At 36.9% G+C, this 26,038-nt stretch overlaps 2 protein-coding genes across 3 annotated transcripts in view; one reads left to right on the top strand and one right to left on the bottom strand.

The window, feature by feature from the left end:
• Positions 1 to 17,414, bottom strand: part of LOC133516129 (zinc finger protein 271-like) — a 55,324-nt gene extending 37,910 nt beyond the window's left edge. The window contains exons 1-12 of one of the 2 annotated variants that reach the window (XM_061848889.1): positions 17,050 to 17,414; positions 16,473 to 16,607; positions 13,764 to 13,869; positions 10,866 to 10,991; positions 9,786 to 9,934; positions 8,929 to 9,061; positions 8,674 to 8,783; positions 7,647 to 7,745; positions 6,314 to 6,439; positions 5,697 to 5,926; positions 5,286 to 5,387; positions 362 to 522 (exon numbers count right to left, since the gene is read on the bottom strand). In XM_061848889.1, the coding sequence (XP_061704873.1) occupies positions 362 to 522; positions 5,286 to 5,387; positions 5,697 to 5,926; positions 6,314 to 6,439; positions 7,647 to 7,745; positions 8,674 to 8,783; positions 8,929 to 9,061; positions 9,786 to 9,934; positions 10,866 to 10,991; positions 13,764 to 13,869; positions 16,473 to 16,607; positions 17,050 to 17,202 (1,630 nt within the window). In that variant the 5' untranslated portion in view covers positions 17,203 to 17,414. The remainder of the gene's footprint in view (positions 1 to 361; positions 523 to 5,285; positions 5,388 to 5,696; positions 5,927 to 6,313; positions 6,440 to 7,646; positions 7,746 to 8,673; positions 8,784 to 8,928; positions 9,062 to 9,785; positions 9,935 to 10,865; positions 10,992 to 13,763; positions 13,870 to 16,472; positions 16,608 to 17,049) is intronic. The other variant, XM_061848878.1, reaches the window with a different exon arrangement.
• Positions 17,415 to 17,594: 180 nt separating this feature from the next.
• LOC133516162 (tetratricopeptide repeat protein 39B-like) overlaps positions 17,595 to 26,038 on the top strand; it is a 47,374-nt gene continuing 38,930 nt past the window's right edge. Inside the window, exon 1 of the mRNA XM_061848945.1 lies at positions 17,595 to 17,923. The gene's annotated coding sequence lies outside the window, so the exon portion shown is untranslated. The remainder of the gene's footprint in view (positions 17,924 to 26,038) is intronic.

A 26,038-nucleotide genomic window follows, 5' to 3' on the forward strand; every position in this document is an offset into this window, starting at 1 on the left:
ATTAGGGTGCCTATGAGTGGTGAGGGTAGAGCTTGCAAACACAGACCCGACTCCGACTCCGCAGTGGCAAGAAGACGTGCTCGACTGGATTTCGTTCGATACCCCCCCGTCAGGGGCGTATGAGGGGCCGCTTCCGCCTTCCGACTGCGGCGGCTGTCGCGGGACAAGCTCGATCCGCCGTACCAGTTGACGTATCAATAAGACTATTCGGTACTAGACGGCAGAGCGGCGCGAATAAAATTCTCTACGTCAAACCAATTACAATATTTGGCGATATGAAACTCCGCGCTGTACAGTTGAGCTGTCATTTTTGAGCTCTAGTCAGCCTTCTATAATTATTCTAGTTCGTTGAATAGGTTACCTTTGCCACAAAAGTCGCATTTGTAAGGTTTCTCGCCGGTGTGACGTCGCATGTGAACGATCAGGTTGGAGGAGTTGGAGAAACTACGGCCGCAGTACAGACACAAGCAGTTGTTGCTCAGACTTTTATCACGGTGGACCTCGTGAACACGCTTGTGAGAACTGGAAATGTGAACTAATAAAACGAAATGGCATAATTTGTGATAAGGCCTGGTGAAAGATAATAAAAAAATAGCAACTAGAATAGAAATGTAACTTGCGTCAAACGCCACTTATTTACCCTGTTAGTTGACGATAATATTGCGTTATTTTACAATCAAATAGAAATACGCGTCAGATATAGTTTATTATGATTCCAAGAAAAATATATGAATCTGCAACTTCCGAAAATAAGACTGATTTTGCTTTTTTCAGTGACTAATTTGGAGTCTGTAGAGTTCGTATGCATACAATTATGTCGTAAAGGGGGTGTCGTACGTACAGTATAAGTCTCGCATACAAGTCTTGCATACAATTTTGTTCATCAGCTTAACCATGACAACACTGAAGGCAAATAATAGTCAAATCGCATGTCTAATATGTATCAAACTAAAAGAATTAATAATTCATAATTGATTCATTGTCTATATAAATAGAAGAAAAAAAAATTTTTTTTTTTATGGTAGAGGAGGCAAACGAGCAGACGGATCACCTGATGGTAAGCGATTACCGCCGCCCATGAACACCTGCAACACCAGAGGGGTTGTAAGTGCGTTGCCGGCCTTTAAGATGGGAGTACGCTCTTTTCTTGAAGGTTTGAAGGTCGTATCGGTCCGGAAATACCGCAGGCGACAGTTCATTCCACAGTTTAGCTGTGCGAGGCAGAAAGTTCCTGGAAAAACGCACAGTTGAGGACTGCCAACCATCTAAGTGGTGAGGATGGAAATGTTGTCGCGTAGGGCGATGGCGAAAAGAAGCGGCAGGGATTAATCCGAACAATTCCTCGGAGCACTCCCCGTTGTACATGCGATAGAAAATGCAGAGCGAGGCCACATCTCTACGCAGCGCCAAGGAGTCAAGCCGATCCGAAATGCACTGGCAGTCGACAATTCGAGTCGCTCTTCGTTGGATGCGGTCCAGAGGGAGAAGCTGGTACTGGGGTGCCCCTGCCCATAGATGAGAACAGTATTCCATGTGCGGGCGCACCTGCGCCTTATAAAGCTGTAGGCGTTGGGCCGGTGTGAAATACTGTCTCGATCTGTTGAGCACACCGAGCTTTTTTGAGGCTAATTTAGCCTTACCCTCTAGATGGCCGCGGAACTGGACTTCACTCGAGATGTCGACGCCAAGGATTCCGATACCGGGTGTGGCAGTCAGGGGAGTGCTCTCAAAACGAGGTGATACGACAAACTCTAACTTTTTTGCGGTAAACGCGCAAACTTGTGTCTTGGTAGGGTTGAAACGGACTAAGTTAAGTCGACCCCATTCAGAGACTTCTTTTAGGGAAGTCTCAATTTCAGACACAAGTTTGTTCCGGCTCTCTATGACGTTTTCCCGAGAGATATTGGTGCGGCCGGTGTAAGACGCATCACCCGTACTATCATCAGCATAACAATGAATGCCGCTGATTTGCAGCATGTCATTGACATGAAGAAGGAATAGGGTGGGTGATAGCACACAGCCTTGGGGGACACCAGCATTCACAGACATGGAGTCTGAGCATTTACCGTCAACTACGACCTTTATGCTTCTCTTCTTCTTCTTCCTCCTGCCCTTATCCCACGTTATGTGGGGTCGGCACAACATGTTCTTCTCTTCCATTCTCCTCTATCTTTCGTCACCTCAGCACTCACTCCTTTCTTTCTCATATCCTCTTTCACACAATCCATCCATCGTTTTTTGGGTCTACCATCCGCTCTCCGTCCATCAACATTCATTCCTAACATTCTTTTTCCTATATGGCATTCATCCCTCCTCATTAAATGCCCATACCACGCTAACCTACCACTCCTTATCTTCTCCGCTACCGGTGCTACTTTCAAACTTCCCCTTATATACTCATTCTTAATTCGATCCTTTCTCGTCACTCCACACACGACCTTTATGCTTCTGTCTGCTAGAAAGCTCCTCACCCATACACATAATCTCTCGGGAAGCCCATAAGATGGTAGCTTCGAAAGAAGTGCTTTATGCCAAACGCGATCGAAGGCCTTCGCTATATCCAAACTAACAGCCAATGCTTCACCCTTTGTCTCGATCGCCTGTGCCCAACGATGTGTCAGGTAAACTAGAAGATCACCAGCCGAGCGGCCTCTACGGAATCCGTATTGTCGGTCACTAAGCAACTGGTGGTCCTCTAGGTACCGAAGGAGCTGGCAGTTGATAATGGACTCCATTATCTTCGAGAAAAGGGAGGTTATAGCTATTGGCCTGTAGTTGGATGGATTTGAGCGGTCGCCTTTTTTAGGGATCGGGTGTACCAAAGCTGACTTCCACGAGGTTGGGACTACGCCAGAAGAGTAAGAGAGCCGAAAAAGACGCGTTAAGACCGGTGCCAACTCAGGAGCACATATCTTCAGCACAATCGGAGGGATTCCGTCGGGCCCACTCGACTTATGAGTGTCGAGGGAAAGAAGTGCTTTACGCACTGAACTTTGGTTGAACCGGACATCCGGCATACAGCTCTCGCACCGCGGTATGGTCGGCGGCGTGTATCCCCCGTCATCCAAAGTCGAGTTGGACGCAAAGAGTTTACCTAAAAGATCGGCTTTGTCTTTTGCGTCGTGGGCCAAGGAATCATCTCCTATGTGCAGAGGCGGAAAAGATGGCGAGCAGAAATTCCCCTGGATAGCTTTGGCAAGAGACCAGAACGCACGAGTTCCCGAAGGAAGGCGCTCTAGTTTCTCGCCAATTCTACCAATATGCAGCGACTTTGCTCTGGCAATAACTCTTTTGAAGGACCTGGAGGCATAGTTAAACTCCTTTTTTAATGCGCTAGTCTTTACATCCCGTACTGCCGCTGCATCTACCCAGGCTTGGTAACACTCTTGCTTTCGGCGAGAGGCCTTTTTGCAGGAATGACCAAACCAGGGTTGGGATTTGCCACCAACAGGAACCACAGAGGACGGAATGAAAAGCTCCATTCCCTGCAGCACCACGTCAGCAACAGAATCAGCAACGACGTTGGGATCATCCGGCGTGAAGCAAACCTGCCTCCAAGGGTAGGATGCAAAGAAGGACCGCATCCCGTCCCAATCTGCTGACCTATAGTGCCACACACGGCGGCTACAAGCAACTCGCCGACGCGGCGGGCACGCGAGTGGCACCGTACTCCGGATCAGGCAGTGATCCGAAGAACCGAGTGGGGCTTCAACGGATACACGATAGTCAGCCGGATGGGAGGTCAGCAGAAGGTCCAACAGGGAAGGTTCGTGGCCTTCCACATCTGGGATTCGCGTAGGCGCATTAACCAATTGTGTAAGGCCATATGCCAGAGCAAAGTTATATACAGATCTACCCGCATGATCAGTCTTGTTTGAACCAAGCCATTCGGCGTTGTGGGCGTTAAAATCGCCTAGTATAATGATCTCAGCGGATGGGATCTGTTGCTGCACATAGTCTGCAGCCGTTTGGATCTGCTCCATGAGTCGGTCAGTTTCGGCATCACCGCTATGGGACCTATATAGGCACGAATAGACGCGGGGATGGTCATCGTTGTCCATACGCAGCCATAAGGTGGAAAGGTCCCTACCTTCAAGATTTCTGAGGCGGCGAGAACTGATATCATCCCTGACGTACACGCACACCCCAGCCCTAGGCGAAAAGGAGTGTTCCAGTCCAGTTCCAAGGGTAGGAGAGGTATGATGTGTCCGCCGGAGACGATATCTGCGTCTCGGTCAAAAAGAGCAAGGCCGGCTTTGCTGTCTCGAGGTGTAGGTGGACAGCATTAAGATTAGAATTTAAACCCCTGATGTTGCAGAAGTCCACGGCCAGGGTGGCAGGGGGTGCCACAGCTGCTTTGCTCTTGCCTCGGGCAGATGGCAGACGATTGAGCGCGGTTTTGCCCCCCCCCCCCCCAGAGTACGACGTGGGGCAGCCTCGGCGTCCACGCTCAGGTATGATGTTACCTGAGCATGGAAGCCCAGCGAGGGATTCTCCAGCGCTAGCGCAGCTGGTACCCTCCTGGGGTAGCTTCTTTAACTGCGCCATCATCATTAGAGAGTGGGGGGGGGGGGTTGGGGGTTGGAGCTCTGGGAACCTTACTCACCATCAGGAACACAACACTACGTACCTACAGAGTAGGCAGCAGGTTATTATGGCTGTGGTCTTCTGTAAGGTGGAGGTACTCCCCCAGTTGGGCTGCTCCAGATTCAAGCGTGATGACATTACGCTGTGCCCTACCTCTCTTGTTGGACGTAGTTTAAGGACATACCCGGGTCCAAAATGTTTAAGCTCTGGTTTTAAATTTTCCGGCATTTTCTAGTGTCTACTTTCATTAGGCCGAACCAAATCTACACCAACCTACATGCTATATGTAAACCGCAATCATTATTAAGTTTCCAGAAAAAGTATACCATTAACTTTTATATAAATAACTATGGTTTATTCCAGCATAAATTATGAGGACTTGATTTAAAAAAAAAAGTGTCCCTGTACTCTGTTTATGATTCATATTTTATTAGTATAGTGACGGCCCTTAGAAAAAGTATATGTAGAGTTGTGTCTTGTGTCACATAACTTACCTACTTATTTCGGTTTTTTAAAATAATTTATAGCCCTTGTGATACTGAGCAAAGATGACCCACAAGTTGTTAGCTTTTTGAATAAAGGAAATGGTACACATTTTTCTCAAAATGTTCATTCACAAGACAGACAGGGCCGTATACGATATACATACTTTAACTAAGATGCACTCTACCATTCAAGGTTTTAAACTGTCAACGTACCGTAAATTGTCTCTCCTATGAAACTTCTTCTTACACACATCACATTCAAATAGCTTTTCACTCGGCATGTGCTGTTTCGTATGCCTAGCAAGTAAATCTTTTCTGAAACAAAAAAAAACTATTATGACAGTAACCTAAAAAGTAATAGGTACGTGAACTACGAATTTGTTTTATACAAGAATACCAAAGAGCCAGTACTTAATCATAATTACAATTAGGCAGTCCCAAGGGCAACACATGGATATAATAAAAAAACAAATGGGTAGATAATCATAATATTTTAAGTACCCATCTGTTAGTAAACATATATGTAGTTATAAGTCACAACCATATATTTCTCTGTATTCGGTCCAACAATTCCTAAGCATTAAAAAAAGACACGATTAAAACAAAAAAATTAAGTAAGCTCACCTGTAAAAACTTCTTTTACAGGTATCACATTGATATTGTCTCTCGTCCAACTTCGTTTTAGGATCCATAAACTTCACTGATACACTTTGCCCTTCGTGGTACCGCAATATGTGCTTATTTAACGAAATCTCGTAAGCAAATTTAAGCCCACAAGTACTACAAATATATTTTCTTTCTATTTGCTTGCATATATTCCTATGGCGGGCGGCTGATTTGACTGATGCAAATACCTAAAATGTAAATTTGTATAACAAGTGTGAGATTTAGAATAAGTTTATGGCAAAAAATTCATTTTTTGTACAAGCTTTTATCGCTGCTAACACTTTTCTTTCTACAGGCAACTAATACCTACTCGTCGAAACAATTCTAAAATCCCCAAACACAACTAGCTTGCGTTTTTTTTTTGTCACAGATTTCCTATGGCCACCTCCTGTCTCCATCATCAGATCAGCTCGATGATACATCATCGGAAACCGGGAAGTGGGTCAAATTTTACTTGCAAGATTTGATTAAAAATCCATACACAGAGTACACAGACAACAGGATAGGTGAAACTAAATTAAAGCTACCTACGTCAAAAGGGCAAGTTTCTTTTTGGTGCATTGAATCTTACTCACCTTGCTACAAAGGTTGCAGCGCTGTGAAAGTTCTGGATGTTCAGCATCATTGTGACTAGCCAGATCACTTTCCGATAAAAACACTCCACTACAAATGCTGCAAACCTCAAGGGCATTCATGTTTTCCTGTGTGAAAATGTGAGACTGTTTATTGTAAATTTAAACATTGACATATAGGTAACTAAGGACGGGCCTGAGGGCTCCTCCACACGATGGCCCAGCGTAGTCCAGTCTAAGGGACGCAGCTATGCGGTGGAATGAGAGAGCAATATCACTTACTCCCTCTAACTCATAAATGCGTCCCTTGGACTGGCCTGCGCTGGGCCATCGTGTAGAGGAGCCGTTACGGGCAATAAGAATGGGGCCAGTACAGCGGTGTCACACACTCGAATTCTAGCCAATCGTGCAATCTAACGCCACAACGCGATTGGTTGATGAGTTCGCATCACATGCGCGATTGGTCGCAACCAATTGCGTTAGACTATACGATTGGCTCAAATTCGTGAGTTCCCGTAAGGCCCGTCCTTAGATATATGTCAATGGGTTTAAATCATTTTACAGCTTAATTGGTACTTACGGATAAATTGAAACTACAGGCCTATTCGAAAATTCACTTGACATCAAAACGATATTTGAATACTATCAGTTAGTTATCATTCGCGCCTTCACTTAACTCGGACTTGTACGTACATGTATTAATGCGAGCGATACACACGCGAATAATAACTAAGTAACTGACATTATTCAGTTATCGTACTGATGTCAAGTGCACGTTCGAATTGGCCTGTTCGTTTGAAATATACTAATGGTTATTACAGATTTGCTTTTTACTTTAATGAAAACAGAATTAAGAGTCACAAGAACCTAGCCTCCGCCATGCAATCGAAGTTATGCTCTTATTTTAGAATGACATGCTGAAATGACATGAAATTTGTCATGATAATTCAGCATAGTATATAGCATTTATCCTATGTCTGGTATTCGTTTTCATTGCTAGAAAATTGCAATACAAAGAAAACAGAGCGAGAACAAATTCAACATAAAAAAACCTCTACTTGCTCATTTTCTTTTTTTGTATTGTAAATTTTAGCGAGAAAGCTAGTGCCAATTATGTTTCGTGTGATTTCAGCCTATCATTTCAATAAGAGTTTGTAACTTCGATAGTAAGCGGCTTTTAAGTGGCGGGTTTCGGTGATACTCAATTCCATATACAAAATACTCTGCTAAATGATATTCGATCAATGAGCAGAAACCAAATGATTAATAATAATACCGTGTCTATCAGTATCACAAACTACGGCTAAAAAGTTGTAAATAAATAAACGTTACTTGCCATATCACCAGTTGGATCTAACAGATCTTGCAGCAGTACCTCCGTTAGACAGTTAATAACTTTGGCATTGTTACTTGGAATACTTAATGCTTCATGTTCCTGGAAGATAAAGTAAGATCAATGTGGATATATCGAACCTTTAATAACCTGACAATACGAGTCAAGGCACGCTTCTTCGTGTATGACACGATCTATCGTTTGGGAACTACAATAAACAAAATTATAAACACACGAGATCTTTCCCGCACCCAAAAATCCGGGGTATGGTCATAAGACTCTGGTATTTGTATACAGTATGTATCTGAACGTAAAGCAATTACTCAAACCCGTTATCGTTTAGGTCATACTGAGCAACTTTTACTGTGGGACCAACCCTGCAATCGCGAAAAAATTGACTCTCCCATAGAAAATTTCAACATCAGACCAGCAAAATGTATAAACCAGACAATTATTTTTTACGCGATTTAAGGGTTGGTTCCATAGTAAAAGTTACTCGGTATGACCTAAACATTAACAGGTTTAAGTATGTAATTGCTTTACGTTCAGATACAAACTATACAATGTGTTTGTCCACGTATAGTGGACATCGTACATTAACCAAGTCCAGTAGTGTATGACACCATAAAACTTTGAAAGGGTGCAGTTTTAAAATGGTCGAGAAAAAACATATGGGGGGTGATTTGTCGATAAAATTCATAGTACTATACGTGGTTAACGGCTCCACAATACGTGGACGAACACATAGTTCGTATCATCCACGATGTCGCGCAGATTTGTCAAATGTAACCTTTAATAACATGACAATACGAGTCAAGGCGTCGTCGTGAATGACACGATCTATACGTATGTCGCTCAGACATAGAAAGGAAGTGCTTTGCTCCTTCCGCTCTACCGACGTTCTGTAAGTGGTGTACGTGTACAAACGCAAGAGCTAAAGCGACGGAAGAGCTTGTGGACGGTCTCATAGACAGTTTTCTCCAGACTGACCTGATAAGTAATTAAAAACTAGTTGTCTTTAGATACTTACATTTAACATTTTATTGGAATTATTTCTATCATCGAAACAGATATGTTGCTCAAAATTCATTATGTTGAGGTACATTTTCTTGCACAGCATGCAGCATTGAATTTTTGTACCTGGAAGTATTATGACATAATATTAATATGTTAAGCGTTTGTATAATTTTAAAAATCATTAGTGATTTGCTCTAACATCGTTTTCATAGTGGCCGATGTAGGGTCTTCAAAACACTTTAATTTTGTAACAAATCAACATCCTTACCTTTATGTACCATCATGTGCCTGCTCAATTCTTGTTGAGTTTTAAATTCATCCTTACAGAATATACAGACTTTTGTTTTGATAGGGCCGGTTTTCGTGTGGTAGCCATTTTCCGATAATTTACTTAATATAGTCTGGAAAGTGTAGAATCACAATGTCATCAAGAAGACAATTTACAACTGGAAGTCATACAATGACAACTAAGCACTCATCATTCAAATGTTAACTAAAAATAATAATTGTGTGTATATAATAGTTTTATCATTCTGCTTTACTTATATTAGCGTAACTCTAGAATCTTTTAACCGATTAAAAGTATATAGGTATGTGCTTCCGGATTGGCCCCATTTTTGTCAAAATCCAGTTCTGATGATGATTCATGAAGAATCAAGAAACTCTTCAAATCATATAGGTATACATATACATACATATGTATACATGTATATATACATACATTTATGCTTGATTTGTTGATGAATATCGCTGTATAGGGATATTCATCAACAAATCAAGCATTTCTTGAATTGGAACTGCTGATGAAGACCAGAACACCTCATCGGTCATGAGCAAACTCGTATAAATCTACTCTACCCCTGTATTACATAACTCTGGGATTCAATCATACAGTAATGAATATATAATATAAGGGTAAAGTGGATTTATCCGAGTTGGAAGTTAAGCGACTCATGTATTATACTTATTTGGCCTAATTGTAACTGTTAGAATATGCACTATGGACGGAAATAATTTTAATGACATTTCAAATTATTCTGTGAAGGTAGGTTTTGTCTGTTAAATTATTTCTATATTTTAATGTAAAATAATTTGTATAGACAATAAAGTTATAAAAAAACTCACACTGGTCAGCATTTTTTTCGGTCTACCTCTCTTCTTTGGTCCCATAAGGTCAGCATGACTTGTCCACATATGTTTTGTTAAACTGTCTGAATTATCAAAGCATGTGCCACAAAGCGGGCAGTAGGTACTCTGTTCATCTTCAAATTCCACTGTAAATATAACTAACATGGTAGTGATCGTCGTAATCGTGGCACAACATAGAAATAAGGATAAATGCAATGCATCCAGGTGCAGTAGGCGTAGAGAACAAAGTACTTGCATTTGAAAAGTCGTAGCGCTCTTTAAGATTACAATACGGTTGCCAAAAATTTAATTAGAAATCCTGAGGCCTTTCTCTAGGGATTTCAACGATTGGAATCCTGAGTTTTTGGCTTTCGCTCTATAGAAAAATACCACGAACATTTTGCACAAAAACTAAAAATATAAACATTATTTCTAAAAATGAACAATATTATGCTTGAGGGAGCACAACGACTACTTATAAACACACAAAAAAAAAACGAAAACATGATGTCCGCGGTCCCGAGCACGCACATCCATCTCACACACGCTTACATTCACTGAAAATGAAAAAAGAACACAAACCTACTGGCCCTTTAACATGAATAGCTCAACAAAAATAGCGCTGCAATAATTTAGATTCCAAATCACAGGTTTTTAAAATTTCACCATATCTTACTAAACGAACTCGAAGCTCAAACATTTCTTCTAAACTTGGATGTTTGTTTTACATCATTGCTACTGACTACAATTATAGTAAAACTAAAATAAATTTTTTTTTAGGGATTACACTGACTTAATAAAAGCGGTTAATACAATCACGGATTTCCGGATGCGGCGCCAGTGTGATAGCTACCTTGTGTCCGGGTTTTACCTTAATACTCAGAAACTATGAACAGGGCTTTGAAGAAATCTACTATCTAAATCTTACAAATTCAGGAAAGTCCAGATGAACGGCAGGCTTAACTTCACTAAATAGTTTATTGTTACTATAACTACATATGTACTTCTATAAAAAAACACTTAATACATATTTCAGATATCTCATATATCAGAAATACAGCGTAACAGTAAACTTACCTTTCACACATTTTTTATCCACATGTTCTTTAAGTCTAGTAGACGTATCAAACACATCAGGGCAATGTTTACACTGCTGGTTACATTGATGGCCAATATCACCCTCAGTTTCATTTTTAATCGACGCTAAAACAAATGATAATTGTCATTAGCTTAGCCACAAATGCCACATAAAGATAGCCAAGATAGAGAGATAGACAGATAAATAATCAAAATCGAAAAAGTCAAATCATACTAAGTTGTATGCTTATAAAGTCAAATCATACTAAGCTTAGGTATATTATGAAATTATTGATTTCGGTGGACGGCATTCTCCAACTGTTTCCAATCCAGACATACCCCATTAGTCCCATTATCCATTGAGAAAAAACATTGAACCGTAAGGGCTGCCACGCCAATCTCAAGTGACATATGTAAACTCTTCCCGTATGAGTAGAAAATAGCGTAAGGAAAATGTTTTGTCATTTCATATACATTCCGTCCTACATATAACACGCTACATGTCATCCTACATATAATGTACATAGGTACATACTATTTGATTTTAAAATTTGAATTATAAAATACCTACATATGCATCCGTATGTGTAGGTACTTTCGTACTAAATAATATTAGGTCTACTTGGGCGGTTTTTTTTAGGAACTGCGGGTCAAAAAAATTGTTTTGACCTCTAGTATGCGTATGCCAAATGGCTAAACTGTACATCGATTTGCGGTTTTTCTTTGAAATTGGGCTCGTACGGCTTCCACTATTGGCTATAGTATTTCCTTTCATCGGTAAGTACTCTTTGTCCTATTTAAAGTATCTGTTATTTAATTAAAAAACAATTGATAATGTTTCCGTGTATTATTTTCATCATGTCAGGAGCTGGGGATTGCGGCTTGAATTTGCCGAGCCAGACTTAGCGTGCGTTCAAAACCAGCGATGTATAAAGTCCATTTATCATTTTTTCCTTCAAAAGTACGAATCGTGATGCACGCTGCAATTTTCTCACTCAATTAAGTAAAATCGATTTTGAAATGAAAGGAAGTAATAATTAGATTTATATATTATTAATATTATATACCTACATAATATATGTAGTGAACAGCAATAGTAAATACATTGTATTAATAATTATATAATTAAGGCCGGTAAACAAGATTTACGAACGAGTGGGAATTAAACAAACGAACAAACTTAATAGGTAGATACGAATTCGTAATTCCTATAGCGCCCGGGACATAACAACGTTTTTCATCACGGTTGTAAGTAAACTAAAGGAAATAAGTAAAACTTCAGCTTAATTTCGGACGTACATTAGAGTCCAAGGTAGAGATTTAGAATTTAGGGACCGCATGGCCTACAAGCAAGTGTGATGACAATATGTGTCCACGGCTGGCAAAACGTCCCATTTTGACGCTTGCCGTAAGAACGAGAGTTTCTTATATGTTTATACGAATAACCTGTCTCTTCTTCTTCCTCGCGTTGTCCCGGCATTTTGCCACAGCTCATGGGAGTCTGGGGTCCGCTTGACAACTAGTCCCAAAATTTGGCGTAGGCACTACTATTTACGAAAGCTATTTACTGCCATCTGCCCTTCAAACCCAGAGGGTAAACTTTGGTACGAGCCAGGGTTTGAACCCGCGACCTCCGGATTACAAGACGCACGCTCTTACCGCTAGGCCACCAGCCAGCCTTCATGAATTCATGATGAGATAAATCATGAATTCATGGAGTTGGTCATGGGTCAGTCATGGGGTTGGCCATGGGTTGGGGATGGGGGTGGTCATGGGGTGATCATGTGTTAGTCATGAAGGGGTTGTCAGGGGTGCGGTAATTGAGATGGCCATGGTGGTGGTCATGGGGCCATGAGGTTGAGGAGGTTGTAGTGGAGGTTGTCATGGAGGAGAGTGACTACTGCTGACTGCTCGTCCTCAGCGACAAGTGCCAAGTACATTCATACATACTACTGATAGTGCATTTTGAGTGAAGTCAAAACTACCTATAAAGTTCATGAGAAAATAGTCATGACAATGTGTCGTGTTATGCGATTATTTAAGACAACTCGCTTTCGATTTCGAATTAAATAAATAAATAATAAATAAATATTATAGGACATTATTACACAAATTGACTAAGTCCCACTGTAAGCTCAATAAGGCTTGTGTTGAGGGTACTTGGACAACGATATATACACCGTGTTTTTATTGAATTTCGTTAACTTCGGGGTATCGGTAAGTACGTTTAAGGAAACTAAATGGCATAGTTAATTTAAAAAAAAAAAAATTTTTTTTTGTTTTTTTTTACTATTTTTATTTTTATAAAAAGTAACTAAATGTTGCATATAGCGTTGTTGTAACACGGGCATTACATTTAACTCAACGAAACAATTGAAAACTGTGATATATCAATGTCATTTCGAACGTCGATCGTCCGAGATAGTACTTACGTTTAGTAGCAAATGTATGAACTCGCACTAAACACTAATCAATAAGTAAACAGGCCCTAAGGCAAGTGTACACGCTCGTAAGGGCCTAATAAGATAACAATTTATGATTGATTATCTCCGAAATGGAGTTAATTAGAATATCGGTGTCTTTGAGAAAGTTACTTAATTTAAGCTCAGGAATGCACCCTCGAAATTAACGCAAATCAAAAAAAACACGGTGTATAATATATAAATACTTAAATACATAGAAAACACCCATGACTCAGGAACAAATACCCATGCTCGTCACACAAATACATGCCCTTACCAGGATTTGAACCCGGGACCATCGGCTTCGTAGGCAGGGTCACTACCCACTAAGCCAAACCAGTCGTCAAAACTTAAACGAAATTAAAACTAACTGTTGTCAGTTATCACATTTCATTAAATGAAATGAAATGAAACTAATAATGAATGTTTTCATTACCTAACTCGCTACAATTTTCAGGTGTCACCGGCAGATTAAAGTCAATATCCAAGCCATCATCGGTATCATCTGCTGGCTGCTCTTCTTTAACATCATGTAAGGTTGTCTGTGGACAAAATCGTGATTACTAAATATTCATGATATACTTAACTGGTACTTTCAACCGCTTGGGAGTTGTAAAATATCACTAGCAATAAAGTGTACCATTAATTATGTAACATGTAGATATGTAAATGAAAATAGAACATATATATGCTCAGAAGAGAAAGTAAATAAACATAATAATAACTATGTTCTTGCAATGTAATATTGAACCCGATCAAATCCTTACTAATAATATTATAAATGAGATAAGAGACTGTAAGTCTGTTACTGATTCTGAATTACTTATTCACAAATAAACCTCTTAACCAATGCAGATGAAATTCGGTATAGAGATAGTTTAGAGGCCCAGGGAAAGCACATAGGGTAGTTTTTATCAATAATCCTCATCAGTCCATACAGAATTATATTAATTTAATATGTAAACCTGTTTTGTATACATATTACGTAACATGTTTCTGGGCTTATATTCTGTTTATTTTGGATCCTTTACTGGAGTCACCCTATAAATGAATGCATGAATTGTCCTGAATGTCTTGATACAATTTGTGAAATTTGTTGTTAGAGTTAGCAGTTGTTATTCTAGCTAGGCCCCTAATTATATACTCTGATGTATCCAAGATGACCAAGATACTTGCCTGGATTGACTAGAAGCACCTTGCACTTGCATATAACACATATTTTTTAAATAAGAGAATAATTCATAAGTTACTTCCAACTAAATTAACTGATAGGCAAAACCACGCACACCAATTTCAAAACACTGTTTATTGGAATAGTACTCAAACTTTTGTTTTTCATAATGACTTGCACAGGCTATGCGTTTAAATTGTAATATAACTGGTATGTACAAGAAGGGAACTGGTTAGCCTTATTTTCTCATTCACATATGATTATAAGGCCCTGTTTCAAAGTCCAAGTAAAGTCCTGAAAAGCTACTTGCCACTTATCTGACCAATAAATTCATCTTTGGTGTTTCACAATCTTTAAATAAGCTTAAATGGTAGATAAAGTGCTAGGTTTTGCAGGAAGTTTTATCTGGCTGGCTGGTTAATTTATTTGTTAATTAGCTATCCAATACTTTACTTGGACATTGTGAAACAGGCCCTAAAGGCTTCCAATTAATAATCATGTATGTAATAAAAGAATAAGTGGGCATTTTCATTTTCACAATGCTTACGATTAATGAAAAGTGTGAGTACTTACATTTGCGACTAAACGCAAGTAGCAAATGTATGAACTATCAATGTGTAAACAAGCCCTAACTCAAGTGTAACTGTCTCTTTCCTGACTAAATGTATGGGTATGAAATAAGCTGCCAGTTTAACCAGCCTTTAACTGTATGCAGTTATGTGAAAACACCTACATACTGCTAAATATCCACATTATGAAGAGAAAACTTATAGGGGTTCATAATACTCTATTTGCGTCGTTATGATGCAAAATGAACTATTTTACTACATATATAATCTAGACAAATTTGTACTTATATTAGCTTTGCATAATATTATTTCTATAGATATATCAAGATAATATCCTTCAATCGAGGTACCCAACCGGTGGTCTTATAGTTCGAGAGTGATCTCTTCCATACAACCTTTGGGTAGCAAAAACAAAGCATTTAATCAAAAAGAGTAGGTGTCACAAAAGCATTCTGAGACCTGCTTTCATACAAACAATTAAGAGGGAAGTATACCACATGATCATCCATACAAAAAGAGAAAATGTTTTTCGACTTCTAAATATTCTCCATGGCTTTTTAGTATGCTCTTGATACAATCAAAAACTAGGTTTATAGGTTTTCCATTTTTTCAAAATTTAGAATACATTTTTTTTAAGCGAAACATTTAACCTAGAATATAATTATTATGCTGAAGCAATCAACATCAAAATCAAAGTGATTTGTTAAGAATTAGTTAGTGAAGAACATTTTCCCACAAAATGGAATTTCATAGAAAAAGTACAGTTATTTCACTAGGATCACAAAACTATTCTTTCCTCTTAAAGTAAATAAACATACACATTATAAAAAAAACAAATAGAAATACATAAACATACATATAATATTATATAAAACAAAACAAAAGTAGGTAAATATGATAGCAACATGTTTATTAAGCAGTTTTTTTTAATAGAGCAAGAGATTGAGCATGTCTAATCATGAGGTAAGGAGTTCCGGAATTGTACAGCTCGAAGTGTAAAAAGTGTTGTAAACTTTTGAAGAAGATGATGGGACAGCAAAAAGCAAATTGCGTGGCAACCTCACAGAATTAAGATAATTGAAAAGCTCCTTAAGATAGTGAGAAGTTGCGGGAAGGAATAGAATACAGTATATATGGAAGGTGAAAATATATTTTTTTTTCATATATATCAAATCAATAAAAATTCTCTGTAGAATAACAAAGTTCTAATAAATAAATAAAAAAATTTCAAGTTTATGAAGTTGCTCCTCAGTTAGATAAAGATGTGAAACATCAGCATAGTCTAAAATGGGGAGAAGGAGAGTTTCGGCAAGCGCAATTTTGGTCAGAATAGGTAGAAAAATTTGAAGCTTCCATGGGAGCTCACAGCTGCAAAAATCCTCCTAGTCAGTTAGGTATTACTTACATTGATAGCTTTCTTAATCAGAGTCTCTAGAGCATCATGTGTTTCTTGAGACTTTTTCTTAAAACCAAATGCACTGATGGCTTTATCCCTGCACTCCTGGCAAATATTTGATGGAAACCCATCACCTTGTTCAATCTGAATAAAGATAACAATTTAAGTTAATTTTATATCTTCTATCATATTCTACAGAATAATTGCAGTAAACAAAGAAATACTTTAAAACTAACCCTAAGCATTGATATCTTGTACCCTAAGTCCCGTAAAATGTAGTCTACTTCCTCAACTGCTACCCTCAACCCTGTCTCGAATTACTACTAATAGAACACATTAGTGGAATTTAACTGACATTTCAGTTCGTAATTTTTTTATAAAAAATAATAGGTGCAAGAAAACACTTGCCTACTTTTTTATTTATCTAGTCATTTAATCACCGTTAATACTAAAACAATTATTGATTCAATTCAGTAAGCTAAATTTGATAGACTGAAAGTAACAGCACCATAAAGCAGTGCAAGTGAAAATTTTCCGTGAGAACTAGGATCAAAACAATATTACTTAACGATTTATGTTTTCTTACCTTTAAGCCTGTTACTGCGCTTATTACAAAGTCGAAAGTAATCGTCCCAGAGTAAACATCAAATATAGAATGCGGCACAATTTCTTCAGATAAACACGTTCTACAAACATTTTCTATTTTGGTTAATTTGATAACGTTTAGAGACGAAGCCATGTTATTGTGCAGTTATGCTTCCGTATCCTTTCCTTTGCAATAATTGTAATATAATTCAGTTTATTCAACTGTTAATATTTCATAAATTAAGTTTAATACGGAATACTTGTTATTCTAGATCTCATATCTTGTGTTTCTATGGTTTATTTTTATTTGCCGTACAGCGCAGAGTTTGTCCAACATGGCTTGTAATCTAACAGTATTGCCAGGGCACTTGATTTGATTTCATGATTTGAATCAAAAGTAACGATTCGTTAAATGAAAAGAAAAAAAAATGTCAAATTTTTGCCCATCATTACAAAATAATAAGAAACTGGAAAATGCGGCTAAATCATAACTCACGCAAATTCTTGCGCATGTGAGTCGCAGACGAGAGCCAAAATCACGCCAAAATTTACGATAAATGTGGCAACACTGCTACTTGATAGGGTTCGCTTTGCCGATCTCGACAACACTATTGTTCGTTCACTCATTCTCAGTTCACTTCAATCAAACCAATCATTCAATTCTGTACTTTTTTTTTCAATATCTATCTGGGAATGTACTGGGGCGTACGCATAGTTATGTGCTATATATTTGGTAGTGTCGTAATTTAATATATAAAAGTAATTTGTCCAGATTGCAGACATTTCATTATATTATAAACAATAGCTGATCTATATACTAACGTGAATTCATCGCCCCTTTTGATCAATTTTGTTTGTGCTACTTATCAACATGAGTAAGTATTGATTATTTTATTTTATTACCGTTCATATTATTTTTGTTATTTGCTTAGGTTTAAATGGGTGGGTAATAATTATATAAGTAGCATAATAATCTTGTACAGCATAACTCTACGGAACTGTGAAATTGGTTACAAATTGTGCCACAAATTGTAATATCTTAGTAAAAAGATTTGTAAAAATTGTAAACATAGTTAAGAATGCACTAACTTATTCTTACATACCTATAAATAAATTTAGGGATATTTCCAATTGATAAATTAATACATAACAATTTTATATGTATTTTTAATGGCCGCATCTGTATCACTGGACATAGTATTATGATTTGATTTAATGACGAATTATTGAACGGCTATTGTTAAAGATAATTACTAACTCATTAAACAGAGTAGGAAAAGGAAAAGTTAAATTATGCTGCTGGCTATGTTTAGACGTAAATGTAACACAAAATGTGTTAATGTTATAATTATTATTTACATAACTAATAGAATGGATATAGTTAACAACTTAAAAGGGTAATTTATATATCGTAATGAAATAATCGCTAATTTATTATTGTATCATTTTAATTAATAATTAAATGCACCGGTGTCTCATATAATGCACGCCGTGCGTGGTGATTGGTCTGCCAGCAGTGAAAGCGCTCATGTCATCGGTACTGCCTACTTTCTCTGCTCTGGAGGTCCACTACAAAGAGCAAGCGTGTACCTACTACCTATACACTGGATGTAGCCTTATTAATTATTAAAATATTTGTTGTTTGTCGAGCTGTTCTTCTCGATCAGTCCAATTGCGTATTTGTTTTTGTTTATAATATATTTCAGTCCAGTTGGTCCAGTTGCACAAGCAATCGATCTTTTCCTAGATCTTAATACCTACACGCCTTATTGTAATATTAGTTTTTTATATAATATTTTTTATATTAGTTTATTTACCTTTCTAGTAAAACGCACTGCAAGTGATTAACTAACATTGGATAATGCGTCTGCGATAATTGCGAATTTCGGTATTGTTTCCTAGCAACCTGCTATTTTAAAATCGAATGTGTAATAAAATACTACCTACTACTTACTCGTAAGTAGGTATATTATGTTTTGTGATGACCGAATATTACGATCAACTCTTAGTAACATTCGTTCACCTCGAAATAATCTAAACTGTACCTAACCATCTACCTACTATAATTAATACCTACCTATGTTTGATTGTACTTGTACAGTTGAGTTCATACATTTCTTCACCTCATCATCCACAATCCATTGCAATAAAGTGAAAAAATACATATTTATGAATAAGACTGTACAGTCGCCATCAGATACCAGGGCAGCCGAGGCGTTCAAAAATATCTAAACACAATAGAGGCGTGTTTAGATATTTGTGAACACCTCAACCGCTCCTATATACCTATCTGAAGGCGACTGTACATCACGACAGGCCTACTTATGCAGAATGAGAAAGAGGTCCGTTCTAATAACACTATATTAAAAAAATACTACACAATTAAGAAGCGGCACACAACGCCTATGTTCCGTTTATACATGTATGTTATAGATAGTTTAAGAGTTAAATGGCTGTGACATAAGGAAAGACACACGGTAGATGATGAAACTAAAAAAGTTATGTTTAACTTTACACATACCTAGTTAAGTCATTTTTTGCTACGGAATCCTAAAAAGCCTCACACATACATGGCCGTGAGTCAAATCGTGACGCACATCGAAACAGATTACCACCACGTAATCTGTGACCCGAACTTACTTTGCTACCTACACATCAATGTCAGTCGTAAGCAGGTAGATTAGCTATGTACCATACTCGCGCAAGTCAAGTACCTATTCCTATACAATAATCTTTAACAGAATGCACTGACTTCACTAAACAGTTTGAAATGACATTAATATCAAAATCATTTACGAGCACGGCCAAAGTGCATCTCAACAATCACAATTAGTTCAAAGACTGCACTCACATTGTACATCGATGCATTACATTACGGAGTTCTATTGTTCATTCTGTGGTCTATATAAATTTTACAATCAGGATACTTTGGTTCAAGCACTTTTATGAGGTTCTTTTTTTTCCGCTGAGGGAAATTGCTTGACTTTGTTTTACCTTCGAAAATATAAAAATACATAAACGCTATATGTGTGCCTATAAAGCGCCAATTACATCCACACTTCCCGATATCGGGCTCGAAATCAGTCCCGATGTCAATATCAGCACATCGTTAACAATATTAAACATGAAATGTAAAAAATCCTTTTTTCTAATTGCCAAAAATGTTCCATGTTTGATATTTTTGCATATGATCCATTTTTTTACATTTCAAATACTGTAAACCAACTGTAAACGATGTTCTGATATTTGATGAAACGGAAAAATACCCTTGTTCGACGTCGCGTGCCCGACGTCGGGCCTGATATAAGACCTGATAAAGTGTGGATGTAGTTGACATTTAAGATTTCAGGAGTTGTGGCCCAATTCCTCATGGATCCTATCACAAGAGCCTCATGGATCCTATAACTAGGCTTTGGAAAAAATGGGGCTATCTGTACCCCTAGTGTAACTAAATTCGATTTTGAAACTTGACGTACGCGTTTGCGTTTAGTCTCATTTTGTATTGGATTTAGGAAGAGCGCGCCAAGCGGGACGTTTTGGAACCTCAAAATCCTATACAAAATGAGACTTAACGCAAACGCGTTCGTCACGTTATGATTGTCATGATTTATTTATGTTTACATTTAAGATAGCAGTTAAATAATAATTATACCGTGACAACATCATTATGTTACCCCGATTAATACAGGGGTAGTTGGAAAAATAACATTATACTGAACACGATTTAACATTATGTCAAAACACGGTAGTTTTAGCAGGTGGTGGGGACACGGTAAATGTTGGACAGGCTCGTTCACTTGGGTTGAGGCTGTCAAAGAGGAAGCATCGTAATGAACTGGTTAGGTCAGAGTACCTGCAAGTATCCCGATTGCTGTAGTAGTAATAGTTTAGGGTAACCATGCAATAAGAAGCACTATAAATCAGAAGTGTTAACGTACCACTAACCCACAATGGGATTTTGAGATTTATTTTGATTCCTAAGTTTTATGAAACGTAAGTTATAGAAATAAAAAGTATTTTATTTCATGAGTTTAGGACGATTTACATGCTTCAGATATATGTTTTTGGCGACTGCTTGTAAGTAACTATTATATGTATTAGCAATTTAAAAAAATGCATGATGAAGTTGCAGGTAGCTTTAAAACTCGTGAGTAAAAATAGTCATTAAGAAGTATATCTTACCACTTCTTTGCAAGCAACTGAAAACAATAAATTGGCTGGTAGTTTATTGTGATAGATAATGAATTTATGATAATTTAGACAGATAATATTAAATGATTGTTGTAAATCATATGATGGCCCAAGAAAGTTAATTAAATATATATTATGATAATAAAAGTTCCTTTAAGACATCAGTATATGAGGCATCATGACCAGAAATAAATTAGTTTTGTCATTTTTACACATGGAATAGGTTATGCTTTCCTATATATTTTTTTCTTTGATAAGAATTTTTAAAAGCATTTATGTATTTCATTGTTGTACACGTCATGATTTATGTTCAATGCAGCAGTTTTAGTTAAATCTATACGAAATCAGTGAATTGGTAGTAGTAAAATAGAATACCTCGTTGGACAGCACTAAAATGCGAAATAATAAGTACCTATTTATAGACATATTTTTGTCGAAATAAATACCTACGTTTAATGGTGGCAGTGACAGTGTTATACAGGTGACAGTGTTACACATGTTATCTGTAAATTTTACTCCAATTTAGCTAAAATTGTATGAGACTCATAGTTTATTTATGCTAATGAAAGCCTTACAGTTGAAAGCGGGCTAGCATAAAAATATACCTAAGTAAATACAGATACTTATTTAAAGTAAGCTAGTGTACAACAACGTAAACAAGCGTTTTGTGTAGTATATACTTATGTAGTTTTAATAACATGAGTAATATTAAGAGGGTAATATTAAGAGTTTGGACGTGAAAGATGAGATAAATAGAATAGCAGATTCATAATGTGAGCGTACATTATGGTAAATTTACATGAGCGAATGTAAATTAGATGATAGTACTTCATAATGTGAGCGTACATTATGCTAAATTTACATGAGCGTATGTAAATTAGATGATAGTACTTCATAATGTGGGTGTACATTACGGTAAATTTACATGAGCGTATGTAAATTGGATGATGATAGTTTTTCATAATGTGAGCGTACATTATGGTAAATTTACATGAGCGTATGTAAATTAGATGATGATAGTTTTTCATAATGTGAGCGTACATTATGTAAATTTACTTGAGTGTAAGTAAATTAGATGATGATAGTTCTTCATAATGTGAGCGTACATTATGGTAAATTTACATGAGCGTATGTAAATTAGAAGATGATAGTTTGACATAACGTTCTGACGTTGCATTATCTTATACCTTTGAACGAGCAATTCTTGTATATATACATAGTTTTCTGTGGTCTCGGAAACGGCTCTGGCGATTTCGCTGAAATTTGGTATATGGGGGTTTTTGGGGGTGTACAGTCGGTCTAGATTAGTCTTGTGTTTGAGAAGGCGCGTGTTTTCGAGTTTTCATGCGTTTTTCTTTCGACGCAGAATGTGGTCGCTGATTTCGTGTTGCTGGCCACTGTCCGTCTGGTCCGGCGGGTTGGGACGCGGACGGCTAGAAACGAGTGTTACGGGTTCGAATCTCGCCCGGTGACTAACCTTTGTTTTTTTTTATATGTTCAAGTTTATATATATAATTTTTAATTTTTATTGTTTTGGACAGGTTTGGTTTGGTAAAAAAATGAGCTATGTAATAAGAGAAATTGGCAATAGATGGCGTTACTCTGTGACAAGTGCTGTAAGGTTGAATTCGATTGTAAATAATAATAATTGTCAGTTCACATTTTACTTTTTAAGTTTATGTAGATTATCACCTATTATACGCCACCATATTGCAATGGATAGTTGTAGCCGAGCGGAGCTCGGTCGCCCAGGTACTAGTAATTTTAAATGAGCGTATCTAAGAGATCTTAATGAAACATAAAGAGATTTGTTATGGGCTAGAAGCCTGAAATAGACAATCCTTTTTTTATTTTTTATTAATGAGATAATTTAATTGGGTTAAATGACACTATACTTATGTATAATGTGACAATGGATTTTGACAGTGTGTAAATTTAAATGCATTGATTCTAAATCACTTATTTAGTATTAAACGACAATATAGAACTTGGAAAGAAGTTATGATAATTAAACTCATGCAGAGTCTGTGTAAAATTGCTGGTCAATCATATGGTCTACTAGTATGATTTAAAGTTACGCAGGTACACGATATATAATAACAATGTGAGAGAGCATTATGGTAGCTTAACATAAGCGAAGGTAACTTAAGAGAAGTTAACTCAAGTTTTTGTATGACAATAATAAATAATATATTTATTAGCATGAGAGCGAGTATTGAGAGTTTGTTGTATACAGAACTATTCAGTGTCAGTGCCAGATGATAGTTTTGTTAAAGACAACAAAGAGCGAAAGAAATATAATTTATAACGAATTTGTTTGTTTCACTGATGAAAATATTTTATCACGTCAGCAGCTCGAACAAGGGTAATTTGCTGCTTAAAAACAGTGAGCAAAATCACATTTTGCTCACCGAGTGAGACAAAATAACATTCAAGTGACCTTTAGAGTCGAATGTCATTTCAACGAGCGGGGCCTAATACAAGTTCGGAATATTTGAACAAAAAAAAAGTGCATACGTAATTCAACGGTATATTGACGGTTTATAATAGACCCCCGAAATAAGTCAGACCGCATCGTTCCAAAACACCCTACGAGTCTTCATTCGTAATAATTAATTAATGAAATAAAAGATTAAAATTTAATAAAAACACCATATTTTACGTATTTTATTATACAATCAAAACAAGCACTCGAAGAAATATCAAACTTTGCTTTCTTGTTGTAAAAATAACTATTGTTCAATCAAGTTATTTAACTTTTGTTGGACGTGAGAGTGCGTCTAAAATTTGATTATCGATTGACGTGAGCATGCGTCATGGAAGTAGGAAATTTTTTGACGTGAGAGTTCGTCTGAAATATGATTTGTGCTTGACGTGAGTGTGCGTCAAGGAAGTTGAAAATTATTTGACGAGAGAGTGCGTCTTAAATTTGATTTTTATTTGATGTGAGCGTGCGTTTTAAATTTGATTTTTGTTTATCGTGAGAGCACGTCAAGGAAATTGTTTTTTATTTGACATGAGCATACGTCAAGGTAGTTAGAAGTTATTTGACGTGAGAGTACATCTGAAATTCGATTTTTGTGTGAAGTGAGCGTGCGTCAAGGAAAGTAAACATTAAAGTACGTGAGAGTACATCTTAATATTTTATTTTTGTTTGACGTGAGGGTTCGTCACGGATGTTGAGAATTAGATGAAATTGTTTGTTTTTTGACGGAAGTGTACACATTGAAATTGCGAATTATAAAATGCGAATGTGCGAATGGTGAATTCTGTATGACTAGTTGCTAAAGATTTGACTATGGTGGTCGCGAGAACGAGACGGATGTTTTTTTTAGTCCAAATAAGATGACTAATTTTTTCTTTGATTGTTCATAAATTATATTCTAACGTGACATTGCAAGTAATATTTACAGTATTTAGTACGATGACGAGAATGCAACTGGTTATTGATGGAATGATAATAAAAAAAAAGTAATTTGTAGCTTATATTGATTTTTAATTCCAACAAGCATACGTATGTATTGATTAAACGGAGATACAGAATCACAATAGTGACTTGTGAGAGCTGTAAGTGAAATATGAAAAAAACGGAACGTTTGTAGCGAACGTTCGTTCTCTTGAAATGGTTCATATATTTTTTTATTTTATATATGGTTGAAATTAAAATAACCCTGAGCATACGCCTCAAATTTTGGAGAGATGAATCAAACGAAGGATGAATTAGTGAAATTACACTCTTATGAAGATAAGAATTATAGATTTTTATCGACGCTGGCAGTTTCACGACTGTCGTGTGTGGAGATATACTTACGCGATTTTTTTAGATATAGAATTTACAGTGGCCTTGTGAGAAGAGAATATAAAGTATAAGTGGGTAAAATGTAAGACAGCGTCTTGATTACAAGTTAGATCGAAATTAAGTTTGATCTCCGTTAAATTCTATAATACAGAGTATCAAATATTTTATTTTATGAAATGAAGTAAAAAAAAAAAAAAGTATAACAAAACCTAATGGTTTACATCTACCTAATGATAGATGGTAAAATGAAAAGAGAGATAAGTTATACATAGAAAACATATTGTATGTGTGTGAGCATTGTCCGATTGAAATGGTTAATACTATTAATAGATGCTAAAATGAAAAGAGAGACAAGTTGTACACAGAGAACAGATACTGTATGTCTGTGACTATTGTTCGATTGAAATGTGTGTTACAATTAATATTTTTTTACAAAAAAAATTGTTAGAATTTGGGGAAGTTTTTCTTTTTTTTCTAGGAAAAAACAGTTGTTTGAATTTCGGGTGTTGAGCCAGATGAAGAACGTAATTGAACATGAATGCGTTTAATGCTTGAGCATTGATTAAGGCTCTTGAGTTTGATATAGTGATCCAAAACTGAACTGCAGAAATTTATACCGTCTTGAGTAATGATACAGTAGCAAGTACGTAAAGTGACTGAGTTCTAACACAGATCGAGGTTTTCTTTCTTTCTTTCGAGTAAAGAGATTTGCCTTTAAGCAGGAAATTGAAAAGTATCGAGGTACTTAGGTAGGTAAGCAGAAGCCGGTATACTAGAGAAAAAGATATTGAAAGTTTATACGAGATTGATAAATATAACAGAAATTAATTGTCATTTGACGGGATAAAGAGACTTATAATGGATAGACCAGAGCAGTGTGAGTAATCTTTTTGAGAGGTGGACAAAATGCATAGTTAAAATAGAATAGAAATATTTTATTGACAAACTGTGTACAGGTGATGTCATTACAGACTAAAGTATCAAGTTACCCAGTTTGAAC

This window comes from Cydia pomonella, chromosome 1, assembly GCF_033807575.1.
Source record: "Cydia pomonella isolate Wapato2018A chromosome 1, ilCydPomo1, whole genome shotgun sequence".
Lineage (NCBI taxonomy): Eukaryota > Metazoa > Arthropoda > Insecta > Lepidoptera > Tortricidae > Cydia > Cydia pomonella.